This window comes from Strix aluco, chromosome 4 (assembly GCF_031877795.1).
Source record: "Strix aluco isolate bStrAlu1 chromosome 4, bStrAlu1.hap1, whole genome shotgun sequence".
Lineage (NCBI taxonomy): Eukaryota > Metazoa > Chordata > Aves > Strigiformes > Strigidae > Strix > Strix aluco.
Window position 1 is genome coordinate 68024235 of NC_133934.1, and position 19805 is coordinate 68044039.

Genomic DNA, 19805 nt, shown 5'->3' on the forward strand with positions numbered 1-19805 from the left:
CATAATTGTTAAAGTTACATGCATGTTTTAGAAAGGAATGGAAGTTGCAATTTTATAGGCTGTCATCTGTCAGCGTTACAGTACAGATTTCACCCTCATGTTCTGACCAATTTAAACTCTCCTTGGATTGAGCTGAAGCTGGTAGAAGGATTACCCTCAGAATCCTATGTTTGGTTTGACACAGGATGCAGTGTTACAAACACATAAACAGAATTACTGACATAATTTCAGTCATTTGCTCATTTTTTAAAAGACAAAGGACAACTCTGAAATCAGTCCTCTATACCATGAATTTTGATAAGCTTCCTAAGGGCAGTTCTCTGGTTCCTGATTTAGTTCCTGGTGTTCAAGGAGAATCACTGGAGAAGTACACAAGAGTGAAAAATATAATATGTTATTTCCTAAAAGAAACATCAGAAATCAAAAGTTAAAGGAAATACTTGGTCTTTTACTGCAATTTCTTTGGCAGAGGGTACAAGAGAGCCATCTGCCATTTTAATAGCATTGCCTCCCCATCTGTCCTTGGCACTGTGCAATTGTATAAATCCAAGTTTCAGAAGTTATTCTTTAAAGTTAATTCTGCTGAGACAATGAATCAGAAAAATGCAGTTCAGAGTAGGAATTATGCATCATTATGATTATATCAAACACAGCCCACCATAACAGTGCAACAGAAATGTGGTACTAAGTTGGTCATGACACTGGTGATAAATGCAGCAAAAAGCTGTCATCACAGTAAACAACTACACTGCCCTACCCTTTGGCTCTGACGGACATGGGGGATTATGCTGAAGCTTATAACGCAAAGATCAGACAAAGGAGATTTCATCATGGGTTCTTCTCAGATCCCTGCCTTGCTGTGCTTCCAAAGCTTCACAGATTTTTGCCACAGATGATTATTAGGACACGAAAAGACATCCTTACTAAGCTGCTGCACACTTTAGCTTTCTAACTACCACGTCTGTAGTAGAGGAAGACGTAAGATCTCAAGAAAACTACAGTTTCTGAATTTTCTTTTTAATTTTCAACCTGTTGTCACCAAACTGCTACAATGATTGCTGTTTGCCATTTGTCAAAACACTAAAAGTTTCCATTTTAAATGCCCTTATTAGTGGGGTTGGGTTTTTTTCTTTTTGTCGACAAGAAGAAAACCAGTGACATTCAGGTAATGACAACAGACTCACACTGAAAAAATGAGTAGATTTTTTTGAACTTTTTTTTCAGTTCGACCTCCAAACACTCTCAAAGGTCTGTAGATTCTTCAATGAGTTATTTAGTCCTACCTCAAAAAAGATAAAAAACACCAGCTGGCAAAGGTTTATGTTTCAACAGAATGCTGTAAGCAGGCAATAAAACTGTAACTAATTATTTAGGCCTTTGCATAGTTAACTATGAAGCTTAATTTTTCCACCATCCTTAAAAATTTCTTTCCCCCTTTTATAATGAACCTTTGCAAATTCTCAAGTCAATTAAAGGAATAACATTACAAGTACTCAAACCAACTCTGAGAACTTGATGACAGGTTTGACAACATCGCTCACTCCTGCGCAGCCCTTCATTTTTATATTAGGCAAGAAAGCTTAGTCATTAAGGAAAACTTCAAGTGCATTTGCAATGCTTGTCACTCAACAATCCACCACAGAATATCAATTTATTTAATCAGTCAGGCTGAAGTAGTGGCGGACCATTTTATTCAGCTGTTTTATAGAAAGCCTCATGAAAATATGAAGAATGTTCCCACCCTAATAAGGTAAAGGTATCACTGTAAATAAACAATTAAAAATTAACTATATAGTGCAAAGTCTTATTCTGCTTTATATTTTGAAATGAGATCATTCGAGATAAACCTTTAATAGTTTACTACTGAATACTCTATTAGCAGCAGACAGTTTTTCTTCATGCATTTTTCTTTAGCTCTTATGCTAGAATGACAGGATAATGGGGTGCCAGGATAATATTTTCACATCTTGAAAAGGCAAAACTACAACAAAAAACAGGTTAAATGAACATCACACTTTCCAGATAAGACAACCAGCTTCTTTTCCCCTCCGAATTTTTAATCCTTTAAAATAACCATGAAGTTTTTTCTCTTGGTGATTCTTACCCATGCCAATGCTTCCTTTTCTCTAGAATCTCTTCTTTATCTGGCAGGTAGTCGCTATTCACACAATATAAACAGAAGAGCCTGTGGTATACCATGAGATCCCAGATGGCACCCCACATATTATTTTTACATGATTATAACTAAGTTAAAACTCAAATTCAGAAAGCTGAACTAAAACTAAAGCAGCACGGATTTCTGATAGGAAGGGGCAAATGTTACCATGAAAGAAAAGCAACCTTCGGAAAACACTACCACATGCTAAGGATATGTTTGTAGTATTGGAGCAGACTTGCGTTCAAAGAATAAGAGTGTAAAATAAAACCAGGGCAAATCTAAGATCAGAAACACCATTTGTAGTTTCCAGAAGAGTTCTGGTAAAAGCGTGCGATTTGCAGTGCTACTAGCTGCACATTTAAGGTGCTTAAATGCTGCACATCAAATTATTTTGGTCAAAATGTATGTCAGAATTGAAATATATCCAAAACCTAAGCACATTCAATTCAAATAAACATGCATTTAAAAAGAGGATTTTCTAACAGTTTAACTATGATAACTCTTGTTCTGTTGACTATTCACATAACACAGAAAAGGAAAACAAGCATATTTCAAGCAAAAGGAACACTATGAAAGAGACAGCATTTAAAATAATCAGATTACCTTGTAATGAGGTTATAAGGGCCCCATCTCAGAGATGGGATGTAACAATTTCAATCCAAAACAAACACAAACCCTACCAAAACAAAACCAAAAAAAAGCCACCAAACCTACACATGCCAAACTCAAGAGGCCTGTCTTATAAACCTTCTCAAGCATCAGACTTGAGAACAATGGTCCTCAAACCAGGAGCTATTTAATAACTTAACAAAATTTGTGGAGTAAGTGTGCATGAGAAGGATATTTGAATAGCACAGATTCTGAAACTCTCCATATCCTTCTATTATCTCACCAGAAGTTGCTAAGGATACAGGTACTAGACTAAACATGATCGGGTTACAGCAGTTGAAGAAAATTATTGCCCACCAGTGGAATTTCCTGACTGTATGCAGTTAAGTCTGCCACAGTTGCAAAATAAAGCACATTAGCTTAAACATCATCTACTGAGGTCCTCAGGCCAAGTCTATATGCACATTCTCTTTGACAGTTCCTCCACAATTTTTTTTGGTGAAGAAATAATCAGTATGTTAAGAACATAGAGGGGGGGAATCCTTCAACAACATAAAACATCAAATGAAATGCTTGCATTCTGTGCACCTCAGCATGCGAGTCCAGAAGGAGATTTAGTCTGCAAATACCCAAAATTCACACCAAGAATTTTATATAGCTACATATCATGATGTCATAAAAACCTTCTGGGTAAATAGTAAAATTCCCAAAGGAGATGACAATCTCTGCTTAAGACAATTGTTAGGTTTTTTACCTCTTATTTTGGAACCACTTTCAGTAATTCAGAAAGATACTGTATATGTCATTCTCACCCTGAAAATGCACTTATGTAATATAATTAAAAAGATTTTTTTTTTCCCCAGTCACAGCTAAGATTATTCAGTAACTCTGTGTTACGAAATACAGATTCAGGTGGGTCAACTTCAGATACCCGAGGCTTTGATGTGTTACTAAGGTTTTTGAGAGGAATGCAATTGTAGCATTAGGTATACAGCTCTGTTCACATTCTCATAATCCTATTTTCTATTCATAATTTGCATGGTCTGATGAATATTTAAGAGATGTAAATAAAGAATATGCATCTGATTCAATTGACTTCTACTGCTGAAGTCTGATAAGACTAGTATTAACTTGGTATGATTGTAGAATTCTATTATTTACTAAAGGAGCTGGTGCTAATTCCGAATTACCAGACTTGTTTCATACCTCTTATTTGTATTTCAATACTGGATACAAACTATTTTTTTTTTCCTCCCTTTTCTGTAGAACTATGTCTTGCAGCTTGAAAAACATCCTAAAAGGGAGCATTACTCTCTTTATAGAGATTTCTTTCCCTTTCTCCTTGTAAATGAGAATGATCCAGGACAGGGAGGGCACAGGGAGAATCTTAACAAATTATCAAAACACTTTACTAAAAATAATAGGAGCTCTGTTTGTTGTTTTGGTTTTAATAATCAATCAAAAACTGATGCTAGACAGATTAAGATTTAGTAACAAACCCAACAGCAAGGGACACACTTCTACCTTAGAAAATTAAGTCACTCGATCAACTTAAATATTTACAAGAACAAGGAAGCTTAATACTCCATACATTTAAATACATTCCTCCCATATTTATAAAAACACTACTCTTTTTTTTTTTTTTTTAAAAAAAAAGGTTATGCCAAATAGCATGTGGCTTTTTGTGAAGCTTTCTGGTTTAGTACCAATAAATATTTTTGTTTGAAAACCTGTTTCATGTAGTTTTTAATAAAAAATTTCTATCTTCTGTGTAGGAAAGTAAACATGACAGATGCAAACCAGGTACTAATCTCATGAATGCTTACACTTGTTAGCAAAATTCAGTATGTTAGTTGTTATATTTATCTGTATTGTTAAATAAACAACCACAGTTGATTTGTGTAAAATCACCTCATTTTCAAGATCAGATCATAGACACTTGATATAACTATAATGAACTTTTCTGTTCCAAAAAGACACATTCACCGAGTTCAATATTTGAAATCCACCTACTTAGCCCTTACTTCCAGAAGCTCTAGATGCACTTTACCATGGAACTGGAACCGGCATCAAGTGCCCAGCTCCCATGGAAAGCTCAGGGAAGCGAGGTGCCTCACTCACAACAGGCTCTGCCAGCCCCTCTCCCAGGGCAAGCTCTAACAGGCAGTGCCACAGAGCACGGGCACGCTTACCTGAGAAAAGCAGCATCCGGGTCCTCTTACACGACCCTTCAGACCAACATGCTCACTGCCAAAATTTCCTCACAAAATGCTACAAATACAAACCAGCCAAGAGAACTACACACAGCACAATTCACGTAACTAGAAGCTTATACATTTTTCCCTGTTCAGGAAGTTTCTGCTGTCCACTATCATAGCTTTATTACACACCACTTGCCTATAAACTAGAGTTTGAGAAACGTTAAAGGAAGGTATCTCTAAGAGGAAAAGAAAAAAATAAAAAATGTCCATGCAATGCACTCGGAAAAACCCTCAAAATCCATATTGAACTAGTTAGGCATTTTTACACACTATATTTTACTGACTGAACCAGTCAACAACAATTAGCAACATTTTGAAAGTGTTTCAGTTTATTTAGTGTGTGAATCAATACAACTTTTCTTTAAACAATGAACTAAGCTGCTGTAAGTACATTTGCAGAGTTTTCATTTTCTTTAGCCATTTTGTTGAATAGATGAGCATCTGTGGTTGCAGAAACAAAAGTCAACACTCAACAGGAACTATTCCTAATTTAGCTTCATTTCACAGAGCTATTTTCACAGCAGTTTCCACTCAACCTTGCACAGAGGTGAGAGTAATGGCAGGCTGTAGAAAGCTACTATGTCAGAAACCAAACAACATGCCTGTGATGGAAAGAACTGGTTTTTTGACTTAGTTCTCAAAAATACATGATCCTGAGAAACTGTACACCAAAAAAAAAAAGCATCTGCCTACACCTATGCATATCAGTTACTGGTTGGGTACAGTAAGTCCTCTAAAACATTACTCGGGAATTTTTTCAGGCAGGGATCAATGCCTCCTTCAAGACTCCATTGTTTAAGATGCAGAAATAAAGAAAATGAGACAACTGGGGATTAGTGAAAATGGAGATTACCAAACTAGCTTTGAAATTGGTAGGAAACTGGTAAAAGCAGTGACAGGAAATGTAGTGATGAAAGAGAAAGCTGAAGTGAAATTACTAAAGAAGTTCCTACAGTATTGGTCTCAAAATCAGTCAAATGAATCTGTAAATAAACACTGGAATTTACCAGACAAGATTCTCCCATGCAGACACCGGTGATTACTAAAGCCACTCATAAGACCTCACCTAATTTTTTTTTTTTTTTCTGGTCAATTCCAATCCCCCATTCCAAACATCCATATATATATATATGCGCATGTGTGTATATATATAAATTGGCTTACAGCATACATAAGGAAGAATGGCCATAATAATGGCAAGTCTATCATACAGGAGAAGTTAAAGGAAAATGGCTGTTAAAAAAATAATGGAAATAAGATCATCCTTGATAAATACACACATGAAAGATGAAGAATTCTCTGAAGGACAACCTAGACACAGACAACAAACACTGTTCATGAATAAATTTGGGCTGTAAATCAGAAAAATCTTCAAAGTAAATGAGTGCAGTACTAAATTCTCTCTTCGGTAAAGCAAAAAGAACTAACCCCTCACCTCCCCAGTTAATTTTAAGATAGAGCTTGATTACTGAATGAGATTGTTTACTCTCTTGAAGGACTCAACTTCACCTTGGATACACTTTAATTTTATTTCCCATTTTTCACCTAAGGACAACTCCAGGTGACAGATGCTCAACTGTTCTGTTATCCTGTAGAAGTCTGACAGTGGATAAATGTGATTTGAAAGTGGAAGTTCAGTTTCAGCTAGACTGGATCTGTTACATGAAACAGAAAAACCAAGAACAGACCACTGAATAAAAATAATAAAAATCTGACTCTAAACTTGACTTTTATTTTGAGTATTAGTAAATGACCAATCCCTACCATTCAGAAATATCTAAGGAAGAAGATAGTTGGAGACAGAGTGAAATCACTCCTATTTAAAGGGGATAGAGGGGAATCGATCCTATTTAAAGGACAAAGGAAATGTTTTTTCAAAATTTTGTACTTTAAGGAATATGAACTTTGTTGAGATGTGACTTTGTGAGATTTATATGGCTACAAGAATGTCCTGTTATCAAAATAAAACTAATTTGAAAAAATGAGGATGGAATATTAAACCTCATGATTTTGAGACTTAAAAAATCTCTACCTATTAAAGTTTTGAAATACATCTATTTCATGAGTCCTTCTCCCCTTCAGGTTTTCTAAAACCATCTCTGAGATGTGCTGAGCTTACCACCATTAGTATGCAAGGCTAGCTGCATCATTGATCTGGTCCCCAAAACATCTGTAATATTAACACACATCTCCTAGGAGGGGGGATGGACCACACATAAGCAACTTCTACTCTGGGAAAATTAATCTCATTAGTAAATGAGTAAATTGCATTGAAAGCAATTTATTACTTAATTTAGATAGATAAATCATGTTAACCACAAATAAGCAAAAATTTAAAGACACCAATTCTTGCCCTCATTACAAGTAAAATTACTTTAGTTAATAGGTCTTTTAGCATGAAACATTTCCTACAGCAAACAAGCTGGCTGGGTACACACAAGCTCTGCCAAATCTTTTTCTGCATCTAGCATGTGTGTGTGTACACACACACAGAAGGCTATACTAGTGGCTTTTTTTTTTTTTCTTCCTTCCCCTCCCAAAATGCAACAGCTGTGAAAGACCATAAACTGCTGTATGTATAAAAGAAAGTTCACTGGGTTTTGGAAGCTCTTCCATCCAGCTCCAGTACACATCATCTTATAAATCTTGTACTTCTCCAGTATTAAAAGACCACTGGGAGGCTTTAACTGAAAGAGTGAGCAACTAGAAATGTTTCTAAGATGACAAAATTTACTAACCATAAATGATGAATATCAACAAAAGCACTATGGAAAGATGCAGAAATCTGACAGAAAACCATTTTTTTTCCCTTCCCCCTTTCAGGGTGGTGATACTAAAAATCCCTGAAAGAAGGAGGTATTTTTATGCCATGATCAGCAGGGCATTTAGTGCCATGAGCATATACCAAGGCAATCCTAACCACAATTTCATAGCTGTCCATGCTGTGTGAAGAGAGCAAACAGTAAGCAATCTACTTGACACCCAAGTTTCCTTTTTTTAATTTTAAAAGCAATATACACAGTATAAAAAACATCAAGGTGAGCTTTATATTTTCATAGCTATTTCACAAATAACCAAAAACCATAGTTTTTGAAGGTTGCTTTCTGTACTGAGATTTACTTCTATCTTGGATACACTTAACATTTGTGGCATCTTTCTATAAAAAAAAAGGTGGAAAACAAGTCTTTAAGTGAGATTTAATAACCAAAGCTCAGCAGCACCTGGAGCTGCCCCAAGGGAAACCGAAGGTCATCTCCCCAGCAGTACAAAATCCTCCTTGCAAGGCAGTAACACAGCAACAGAACTCTGTCCCTGTTATACAATGTTTTAACTGAATATACAATATATCTTCACTTATGGAAGGATATGAATAAAATCAGCCAAATTAATAAAAGTTTCAAGAGAAACATTTGAATCTGGTGACTGTTTGTTCTAATAAGCAATAGCCTATTAAAACCATTCCTACAAGAAGTCTCCCAAATCAAAATCGTACCTAAGCACTAGCTTGAAATCTGCTATGCAATACAAATAACTTTGAGGCCTCCCTTGACTGATTAAATCACAAACCTATCTCTCCAAGAGGTTAAAATTTAAATGAAAGCTTAGGCTTGGCAAATCCCATCAGATTGTCAAATATGGATATTATGTAGGAACCCCATCTGTTCATGCAGCAACATGAATATGCAACGTGACTGTTGCTGCAACACTTGCATTCACATTGCGGAAAATTTACAAGTAAGCAGTTCCTGACTATAATTAAATCAGGAACAAAGTTCTGAAAACACATGCAGTAGATTGCTTGCCACAAATACGAGCTTTGACTCTCTAAGTTTATGTTTCTCTTCCTCTCACGTGCTGAGATGATGAAACCTTACAGCAGAGGTGTGTTATCCTTCCCACTTACATTGAGGTTTGTTAATCTTCCTTGCTCGGCAAGGTACACTGTTCATTGTGGCGCAGGGAGAGGAGAGTGTGCGTAAGAGCACTTTCTGCCACGTGACCCAGTGCATTGCCCATAATGCGGTACAAAGCAATTAACATTTTCACAGGTAAGGAGAGCTGCCAGCTGGAGGCTACAGGGTTGGAAGAGTTGTTTGGAAGAGCTCTATACTTGCCTGCGGACTATACACATAACAACCGTGAACTAACTTTACCATCAGGGTTTGGTATATTCTTCAATATACCTTACATTCTGTCAAACTTCATGCATGTGCTCACTCAACCCAGAAAACATTCAGTTCATACCATCTTTTGGGGGTTTTTGCTTATAGATCAGATTCTGAAGTTTTTAATTCTCCGCATAATAACCTCTGACTAAAGATGGGTTTGGGTAAAGTTCTACATCCAGTGGAATGAAACCGCAGCCGTGCTTTCCACAGCACTGCCAACTGTGTGTTGGCAGAGTAAAAACTGATGCACAATAAAAATAACCAACTCTAAACAGCACATTTAGGATGGGGGAGAGGCTGTCCAACTGACAACCCAATTGACTGATTTGGCTGTAACTGAGCAGAAGAAACCATGTTGTGAACTTTTTCAAGAAGCATGCTCTGCATTCAAGGTGAAAGTGACTGCCAAAATGTAAAGTAATTCTGTTTTTATGGATGCCAGACAGTTCTCTTGGAAAGCATCACCAGGATGTAAACTTGCTGTAGCAGTGTATAAATTCTTGGTTAGTGGTAAGAATAAAAAAACATGCCTCCCATCACAAGATGAAATGTTTCATCTTGACCAGCAAATATCCACAGCATCACATTTCCATTATTAACTAAAATCTACTGTGTGACTTTTGAAAGTTTTAGAGATTTGTTTTTTTAAATTAAGCCTGCATGTTTTATTCTCCAAATTTCCTGTGAAATACTTGCTACTTACAAAAGGTCAGGAATTCACCCAATAGGAGCTACCTTAAATCACTATGTAGGCAAAGTTCCTTTCTACCAAATACAACTAACTTAAACCAACAGTTGCATGGACTTATCTGCAATAGCTTGCTCAGCATATTAACTATCATTCTCTAGACTTAAAAACCTAATTACAAAAAACAAATATTTGCTGTAGCACAGTTTATGCTTCTTACGCTTGCATAAGTTCCCCCTCCTCAGGTTTTCTGACTCTCGACTACAGCTAGTGCTTCTATCCAGTGGCATCTATAGAAGCAACGCATTCAAGAGAAACGAAGTAAACTCTCAGTTCAGCAGAATATATCCAGCAGCTTTCAATCAGATGCAAATGGAATTAACAGGGCTGCAAAGCTTTAAAATGAGTTTTCTAATTCAAACAACTGAAACTCAATGCATTTCAGAACAAGCTGACAACAATCTAGAAAATGACATTGAATAACAGCACAACTGTCTCTCCTGGGAGAAAATACTAAAACCACGTCACACAAATTCCCCACTCTCTCTGATACCATGCACAAGACATTTCTCATAATACTAGGATTAAACAGAGGAGGAGTTTGCACAAACATGCACACAAAGATATACACAGAGTTCAGTACATACAAGGAATAAACAGACAGATTGGATTTGTGTGTCTCTAAAACACAGCAGATGTTTCTTCAAATTCAAGGCATAATCATTTTTAATAAGGAATTAAACACAAGGCACTTCTATCTTTGTTAGGTTTTTGTTCTCTATTAACTGAACAGAGGAAGTTATGTTCCCCACATAATCTTTTTAAAATCGCCACAATATCCTTACAAAGCATTTGACAAACATGCAGTAATGTGTATGAAGGAGGAAGCTGGACCCTGACATATGAAATACCCTGGCCTACATTTCTCAGGAGGTCAAATGAAGGACAGATACTGCCAAAATAGTGCTTTTCATGTATTTACATTTGTAAAGCAAAATATTTAGCTTTTATTTCAATCTCTCAGATCAGGCACTTCCCAATTAAATGAAAAAAAAAAAAAATATACAGCCTTCTCCTGTCTTCCAAGTGATAGGGTCACCATCCAAAACAACAATATGGTCCAAGTCAAAATGGTCACCATCAAAAAACAACAAAAAAACCAAAACCTCCCAACCCAGACCTTGGAATCATAAAAGTGTAAATAAAAGCAGCAGAGATGACTTCACATACCACTAACCATAACCAGAGAAAGTGAATAAATAATTTTTAGTATTCAGACAAATATATACCTACATGTAGTAGGGCTTTCACATTATAATACCATTTTTATTTTAGTTAGGTTTTAAGACTAAGAGAAGTTTTGAAATTTGGTGCAGAACAAACCCTCAGAAATTCAGTTTCAGTTCTTCCAGGAACGAGTGTATTTCTACCTCGCTGTCCATAAGGACAGATGCAAGTCTCTTAAATACCTCAGCTGACCTGTAGTTTCAGATTGCAATAGACACAAACCACTGTTTTCTATGTACAGTATTATGCGCAGACAGACGGTTAAGTATTTACCATTGTGCTTATTTCCTTGTTTTCATATTTGACCAAAAGCTTTCATTTGGAAGTATGATTTCGACATAAGTAGTAAAACATTGTCAGGGAACACAACTTCTCTCAGAGAAAGAGGAAAAGACACATCCATGTTTCAGTATCAGAGTGCAGATGTGGAAGCTGAGTAAAGGTGTTCAGTTCACATTTTCCCCTGTGTCTAAGTTGGCCCTTCTCTCCCAACAGAATCAATTCTGAAAGTGGAGCTGTTCAGATGTGCAGTTAAGTCTTTAGTTTGCAGCAAGGAAACACACAAAATAGAAGCACACATTGGTGCCGGAATTTGCAACTTCTGACAGAAAATGGCAGGAAAACGGTAGCCGAGTAAGTCCCCAAGAATCCATTTGTTGTTAACACTTCAGTGGAAGAGATCTGAAAGCAGAGAGGGGGTCCAGGCCAAACTAGTGGTGAAACACAATGAGAGAAAATGGAAAGATCCCAAGAGGGACAGACACATTCAACTGACTTATTATAATTAATAATCTTGGACTTCAGACAGAAAAACATCTCTGATGTATCCCCCCTGGCCCCATCAAGCTTGGTCAAACCTTTTTAATTCTCCATGCCTCCCCCAAGTTATTTTACATATTAGATTTGGGTCATGTGTCCATCGCAATCAAAAGCTACACTTCCACAAACTTCCAACCTTCAGGATAACTTGTAAGCACTGTTTTTACAGTATCACTTCAAACTATGAAGCTACATGTCAAAGACATTTCTCCGAAGCATGTGACAAGGACAGCAGCAGAGTATACTAGAATTCCTTTTACCCCATCCTCCATCTGGAAATATGTTAAAGCATGTGCTACAATTTTCACTTTTTCTACTACATACCTCTCAGTAAGAACACCAGCAATAAGCTTTAATGATATCAAGAGCAATACATGCATATTCAAATTCTGATGTAATTTGTTTAAGGCCCATCGCTGTATGAGCTATATAGAGAATCTCCTTCTCTAAGAGCAACCGCAGTCACAACAGAGAGAAAATAAATCTTTTGCAAAAAAAACCCCAAAAGTGGCATTATCAAAACCATATAATATTTGCTAAAGGTAATTTAAGTATGAACTGCTAGGAAAATTCATTTCAAATCTAGTTTAAACTACTAGAATAACTTACTACCAACAAAGAGTCATCACAATGAGTTTCAAAGTCCTCATTCTCACTGGTATTTGAAAGCTCTTCAGATTTTCACTAAAAACGAAACATAACAAAAGCACCAAACCTTCAAAACAGAACACCTAACCAAAAATCTGATTTTTTTCTTTTAATAACACTCTGAGTGCTCTCTTCTACTCTGAGCTTTCCGAATGGACTTAGTCTTAACAGACAAAACCCACAGCCTGCTAAAGTATGGTAATTAGCAATTGAAACAAATACTTGCAGATAAATATACAAAGGTATCTGTGTTAAATCACAGCATCTATGCCAAACTGACAAGAATGCTGTGACTAAGCTGAAGTACAGAAAGAGAATAAACATTCAAAAAAGAGCAACCACATGTTAGCAGGTAAGCCTTCTTACATACTATGGAAAAACATTTTTTAAAACATTCTTAACACAAAGGCAAACATACTGCTTCTCAACAGGTAATTAACCTGAGAAACAGACTACAGCAAGATATTGAAGAACATACCCAAAATCCCAAGCTTAGTTCTTGTACTCACAAAGACAAAATCTGCTTCACTGGCAACTAAACGCCCTTAAGGATAGTACTCTATGTGTGGGAATAACTTCATGTGTATGTAGGAAGTTAGCATTAAAAATACATGTGTTATAATAAACTTGCACAGGTAAATGTGTGCTTCAGAGACTAAGATCTTTAGCTAGATTAGGTAGAAATATTTTCTCCTCCTATGGAGTACAGGAAGCCTTATTAGAGCTTGCCTTCCTGTAAAACATCTGGCACCGACTGACACAGGCTACCTGACTAAATGAAATGTTGGTCTAGTGACACAACAAAAGCGTTTGTCTCTGCATCATGAAAAACTACGCTGAAAAATACCAGCCTATACGCTTCATGTTTCATTCACCTTCTTAATATATTTTAAGTCACTTTAGGGATCATGAGGTGCTCTACTTGCACAGCTTCAGACACTCTTCCCACAGCAAGGTTACTCAATACTGCCACTAAAATACTGTTCCAAAAGGGTGGGGTTTTCAAATTCCTCACCCATCAGAGCTTGTTGCAGGGAAGTGCAATCGCTCTAGTCACCTCTGGCTATGCCTTGCATCTGCAGTCACAAGCCCATTGGAAATACTCTCTTCTTTGAAGAATAGGAAGATGCTGAAAAGGATTTGGGAAATTTCCTATGAAGAAGGAAGGGAAATAACCAGTGAAGCCTCCAAGGCTCAAAAGCTCACTGAAGCTAATGGAATGGCTGGTCCCTGAAAGCTCACGAGAGCTTTTCACAAAGAAGCGATAACCTCCAGCTGATTCTTACGTTAGTCTTAATAATATGTATGCCCATAAACAAAGCAGTTCGTATTTCTGCTGCAGCAGTCTAAGGGCTGGGAGAGGTGTGTCTAGGCAGTATTTACAAAAGCACCCTAGAAAAGAAAATGGGCTGGAACATCATCCTCCTCTCACAGAAGCCATCGAATCACCATCAAAGGCACAGTGTTTTGGGCCACCACAGAGAAAATGTCAATGGGTTACTGGCAAAAATTACACCTGATGAAAATATATTAGTAATTGATCTTTTCGAGTATGATCAGAGAAGAAAATACTTATCTCTTTTTTTTTTTAAAGTCAGAAAACAAGGCCCAAACCTGTTAAGAAAAGGGGATCTGTTTATGTGAAATCAATTTGGATCAAAGCCAGAAGACTCTTAAAAGAAAAGATGTACAGATAATGACAAAAAGAAAAAGATGACTTGTTAATTATTTGGAACAGACATGGGAAAAGTCACCTCACAGAAGTTCACTTTTGTCTACGTTGCTTTCAACACAAGAAAAACAACAGAGAAGCCCAAAACAGCACACTTTAGAAGCCAAGGAATAAGAAAATCCCAACAACTTCATCAGATGAAATGCTACAGCAAACATAAACCCTTCGCTTTATTCTTAGCTTTCTGTGTGCTTGTTCACTGCTGCACTTCGTTTTAGAGGGGTATGTTACATACCTTTCTATTTTCTCCCCTTTATAAAAATCAGCAGCATAATCAAATAGTGGAAACTTGTTGAGAACATACTCTATTGATACAAAACTAGCCATTGATATTCTAATTTAATACTTGAACTGACTTAGTAAATGCCAAGTCAAAGCTCAGAACTTTTAAGTGCAGCTTAAGGGTACTGAAGAAGAGAATATGTTATTCTAATAAGCAAAAGCATTTTTGCTATACTGAAAGAGATTTAAATTGAAAGTATTTATTATTTCTATTAGTAAAATCAGAAAAAGGTGGAATTGGAATTGTTATGTAAAGTCATAAGATCTATCTATATGTATAAGTCATAATATTTAAAATCGTAATTTCTTAAGTGTTTTTATTACATTTTGGACTTCAATTTGTAAATAAGAGCACAGCATATCTAAATAACAGATTGTCAACTTAAAAGCACAAAGGTTACTTCTGCTAGAACAGGGGGCATAGCTTCTTTTCCCCTCCAAATTAAAACAAAAGCCCATGCCTCTGCACACACACTATTAGTCTGACATTTCCCTGTAACTACACAAGGAAACAGATAAGAACACACCTTCACTGGCATAAGTCTGTGACCAGATCAGTGCCTGGGTTTAGAAGGACTACCGAAGCAAGGATTTGGTTAAATTTCCAAGAACATTTATGGCTGAGGTGAAGGAGGGATGGGGAGACGAGTACTGCCATGACTGGGCTGAAGCCAGCTAAATAACTTTTAATTTCAAAACTACCTTAAGGCAGTTTTATTTAGTCTTGGCGCTGCCATATTATACATTGATACTGCTCTTCTTCGCTCTTGCAATCAAGAAGGCCCAAATTTGACACCGTGTTTAAAAGACTTCCAGAGAGCCAGGCACTGTACTAGGGATACGCATTTCCAAGCCAAGGACCTCTTAACTCCGCTCACTGATGAAGCTCGCCTCATGAACAGTCCTTTAGATTTACACTAGGATTGGTATTTCAAGTAAGAATTATGAAACACAGAAGTGAACTGCTCATCATAAGGCAGTTCAGATGCGAGTAGAATGAAAGTTACAATTTAGATTTGAAAAACAGCATCTTAGTTATAAGCTCTATACCTATTATCAGCCAGGAGAAAGTATCACAGTTTGAGGCTTTTTAACATTTAGTTTTTGTACCACAAATACAACTAAAGTGCACCTTTCTGCAATTAAAGAATTGCCTAATAAGGGTGTGAAGATTTCTCCAAGAAGCTTGCTCTTCAAAAGCTTTTTAGTAGATTTCAAAAAGCTAAAAACCAAAACAGCCACCACAAAAACCACCAAGCAAATAAAAAGCCTCAAATATTTCTGGGATCTCTGAAAACAGAGATGGAAACACATTCTCCGCATTCATGGACATGGCATCACATGCGTTCTGATAAGAAAGGATATTTCACAGTCCATCTTTGAAGCATAACCCTTTCCTTTATGAGCTTACGTGCTAAACCTGTAGAAAAATCTCTGTGCAAATTTTGCCTCATTCCATCTTATGAGCCAAATTCTCCACTGATTATGTTTCCACTGATTAATGGACTACACCAAGGACCAGCTTGGTCCTGCATGAACAGTCAAAGTAGTACAAAAATTAAAGCTTGAAATATAGTACATTCCAAATAATGACTTCTAAGGAAGACAAAGTTTTTATTAATTTAGCCTAGCATTTCAAGATTTATCCCATCATACATAAAACCCACAGCACATAGGTACCCTGGTGCTGATCTTGCTATAGCTTCTCATGTTGAAAGGTACCTAGATCTACGAAATCACACAGAATGTGTAGTTTATTTCAAGCATCAAAATTCAACAGATCATGTTACTGTGCTAACAAAAAAGGAAGATGTTTTAAGCAAACTTGTGAAAATACTTTATCTCAAGTATTGCTGTTTTCCTAACCTCCCTCCCTTTAAATCCATAACTTTACAAATAAGTATTTAAAATTTAAGTACATTTATAAAAATAAAGGAAAACAAATCTCACAGTGAGAGTATGATGACTAAAATTAAGCAAAAGGCAAAAAGTAAATTTTCACACAACTTTCATTGGCTGAAAATAAGAGTACTGACACAATGTTGAAAGATCTTTGTCAAAGAGCAGCATGTTACCAGAATATGCCATAACATCATATGTGATATTTTATGTTTAAATTTAATAAATTAATTCAAACTGTTTACCTGTAGTGATTCCTTTGCAACAAAACCAAACCAGGTCATAAACAGGTTTTCACTCTGACACTGCTTACTCACTTCCATGTTCTTTACCACAAGTTCATACCAAAACACAGACAATGTTAGCGGAGAATAATCCGTAATCTCTGACATCCTAGCACAAGCACTCTGACTTGGATTTAAGCAACTGACGTATGACCATTAAGGCTTGCTTTTGACAACAGTAACCCACGGTATGTGTATATTTACCTCAAATGTATCACAAAGATGTATCCACTGATACTGACAATACCTAGGAAATACTCACATCTCAAAGAAAGTACAAACAAGCTGTACAGCAGGTATTATGGTTGGGTTGTAAGAGTAAAACAGTTCATCGCTTGATCAGAATGACTTGCTTCACAAATGGTGAGTTCATAAAAAGGCAATTTTCCTCCTCAACATAATCTTCTTCTCGTAACAAAGTTTAGTATGAGGTAGAAGTACACTTTTTCTGATGCATTCATAGTCAGATAGGCCTTGATGTTCATGTTTAAATGCAATGGAAACACAGAACTCAGTAAAGCTATAATATGTAAAATAAAAGCTATAATGGAAACTTATTACTTCCCAACCTTCCTCAAAAAATCAGCTTGTAAAATGCTTGCAAGCCGATATTCAAAGTTCTTTAGATACAAAAACAAAACGGCTACAAAACGTTTAGTTTTTGTACATCTTTCCTTGAAAAGCGTTACAGCGACCTCAGACCTCCACGCAGCCAATCCATGAAACATTTAACATAGAAAAAAACAAGCACCAAGGAAATTAAAAAAAAAACCAAAACCCCAAGGAAATGGAAAAAAACCAACCAACCAAACAAGGAAATGCGAAAAAAAAATGTATTAAGAAATGTATTAAATAATTTAGCTATTTTTATTATTTTTTTAAGGCTTACCACAAGAATGCAAAAAACGGGGAGGAGGGATCATAAAAACTAGGTTAAAATATACCCACCCCTAGCCGAAAGCTTTTTGGTGTTGATAATTTTGGCAGCGTACTCTTGTCCTGTGGTGATTTTCATACATCTTCTCACGACGGAGAACGCCCCTCTGGAAACCAAGAAGCGGACAAAGTGTCAGTCCAACTGAAACGGTTCACTGCCATTACCGGCGCGAGGGTTTTAACGGGTTTCAGTGAGAGGTGTGGTGTCGGCAGAATTAAAACAAAAATTAAAAAAACTAGAGAGTTCTGGTCAGCGTTGATTTTATTCACCAAAACAGTAAACTGTGGTCAGAAACGCAGGTACGAGCCATACGACCGAACCCATCCCCGCCTGCAGCCGCTGGGCGGTGGGAGGGCACATCTGCACTGCCCCAAGGCCGGCACACGCCGCGGGGACAGCGCGGCGGCGGCCCGGCCCCGTGTGTCCCGCTCCCCCCCCTCCCTCCCGCCCCGGTGACACCGGCGCCCCGCCGGGCCGCCAACATGGCGATCGGGGCCGAGAGTCGCCGGCCCCGGCGCTGGGGGGCGCCGCGCGCCGACAGCCCCTCACTCACCGAGCCCCCCCCCCCCCCCGCCCCGCTACAGCCGTAATAATCAAAATAATTAAGTAACGATACGGCAGCTCCCGCACCTCCCGCGTCGGGAGGCCGAGGGCAACTCCCCGCCGCCCGCTCGGAGCCTCTGGCCGCCCGGGGGCCGTACGTACCCGGGGGGACGGGCGGGCGCGGAGCCCCGACCCCCCCACCCCGCAACTAACGCTCAGGTGGGGGTGTCTTTGGGAGGCTGCAGCCAGGGCGCTCCCCCAGTGGCCCTTCGCGGCGGGGCGCCCCGCCGGGCTGTCGGCACCGGTAAGGCAGCCCCCGGTCCGGCACCCCCCGGCGGGGCTCGCGCCCCGAGCCCGCACACCCAAGGTTGCCTTCCCGCCGCTCCCGCCCCGGCCACGCCGGTTCCCCGGCCCCGCGCCGGCTGCCCCGTGCCCGTTCCCCCAGCGGCGGGGCGCGCCCGGCGGGCTCCGTCCTTACTTCCCGAGCTCCTCGAAGAGCTGGTACTCGTCGGTGAACCGGGTGCAGGTGGTGGTTGAGGCCATCATGAGGACGGGCGGCCGCCGGTACCTCCGGCGGCCAGGGACAGCGAGGCGGTGACGGCGGAGGGGCTGTGAGGCGAGGCGAGGCTCCGCGCCGGCTTCTCCTCCTCCTCCTCCTCCTCCTCCCCGCCGCCGCCTCCTCTCGTGACGGGGCTGCCTCCGCGCCCTCCTCTCCGCCAGCTGGCGCGTCCTCCCCGCGCAGGTCTCTGGTCTCCCCTCCCCTCGCCCTTTAGGGAAACGAATAAATACAGAAGCGTGTCTCTCTCTGTCCCCAGCCCGCCGGGGGAGGTGCCGCCCAAAGGGAAAGCAAAATCCGGGCGGGGGGCGCGGCGCCGCCGACTGAGGGGTGCCTCCGCCTTCCGCTCCCGCCGCGCCTCTACCCGTCTCCCGGTGCCGTGCCTCCCCCTAGCGACCCCGGCCGTGGCCGCCCCGTCGCGGCTGCCTAGCTCTTCCTCCCTCCCCTCGCCCCGCCCGTCGGGGACGCCGTAGCGCGGGGACTCTCACACAGCGGCCGGGGACATGCGCTGCACCGGGAGCGGGGGAAGGACCCGGCCCGTCCCCGACGCTCCGCGAGGGGGGCGGCGGCGGGAGGCGCTGTCGCCGGCCGCCTCACGCCCTGAGGAAACGGATGCACCTGCGCCCCGTTCCTCAGCGACCGCCTGACGTCACGAACCGCCCGGCAGGAGCCGGCGGGGGGGGCGGATGGGGGGCTCGTGTACGCGCGCGTGGCGGCGCCGGCACCCGGCGGGAAGCGCGCGAGGGCGCGCGCGGCCAGGGGCCGCCGCGAGGGCGGCAGCGGCGGGGGCGCCCCGCCCCCCGCCCCGTGGCGTCACAGCGGCCCTGCCCGCGTGCGGAGAGGGCGAGCGCGCGTGCGCGCGGGGTGGCGGCCGCGGGAGCTCCGCGCGCACGCACGCACCTGCCGGCCGCGGGGTTTCCGCGGGAAGGGCCT

General features: G+C 40.1%; 1 protein-coding gene across 34 annotated transcripts in view; it reads right to left on the bottom strand.

Moving 5' to 3' along the window:
• CAMK2D (calcium/calmodulin dependent protein kinase II delta) overlaps positions 1 to 19483 on the bottom strand; it is a 161391-nt gene extending 141908 nt beyond the window's left edge. For 7 of the 34 annotated variants that reach the window (XM_074823547.1, XM_074823545.1, XM_074823531.1 and 4 more), the window contains exons 1-2: positions 18795 to 19292; positions 17785 to 17879 (exon numbers count right to left, since the gene is read on the bottom strand). In XM_074823547.1, coding sequence (XP_074679648.1) covers positions 17785 to 17879; positions 18795 to 18862 — 163 coding nt within the window. In that variant the 5' untranslated portion in view covers positions 18863 to 19292. Of the gene's footprint in view, positions 1 to 17784; positions 17880 to 18794; positions 19300 to 19360 lie in introns of those variants that run through there. The other 27 variants (XM_074823530.1, XM_074823526.1, XM_074823528.1 and 24 more) reach the window with 10 other exon arrangements.
• Positions 19484 to 19805: the final 322 nt, after the last annotated feature.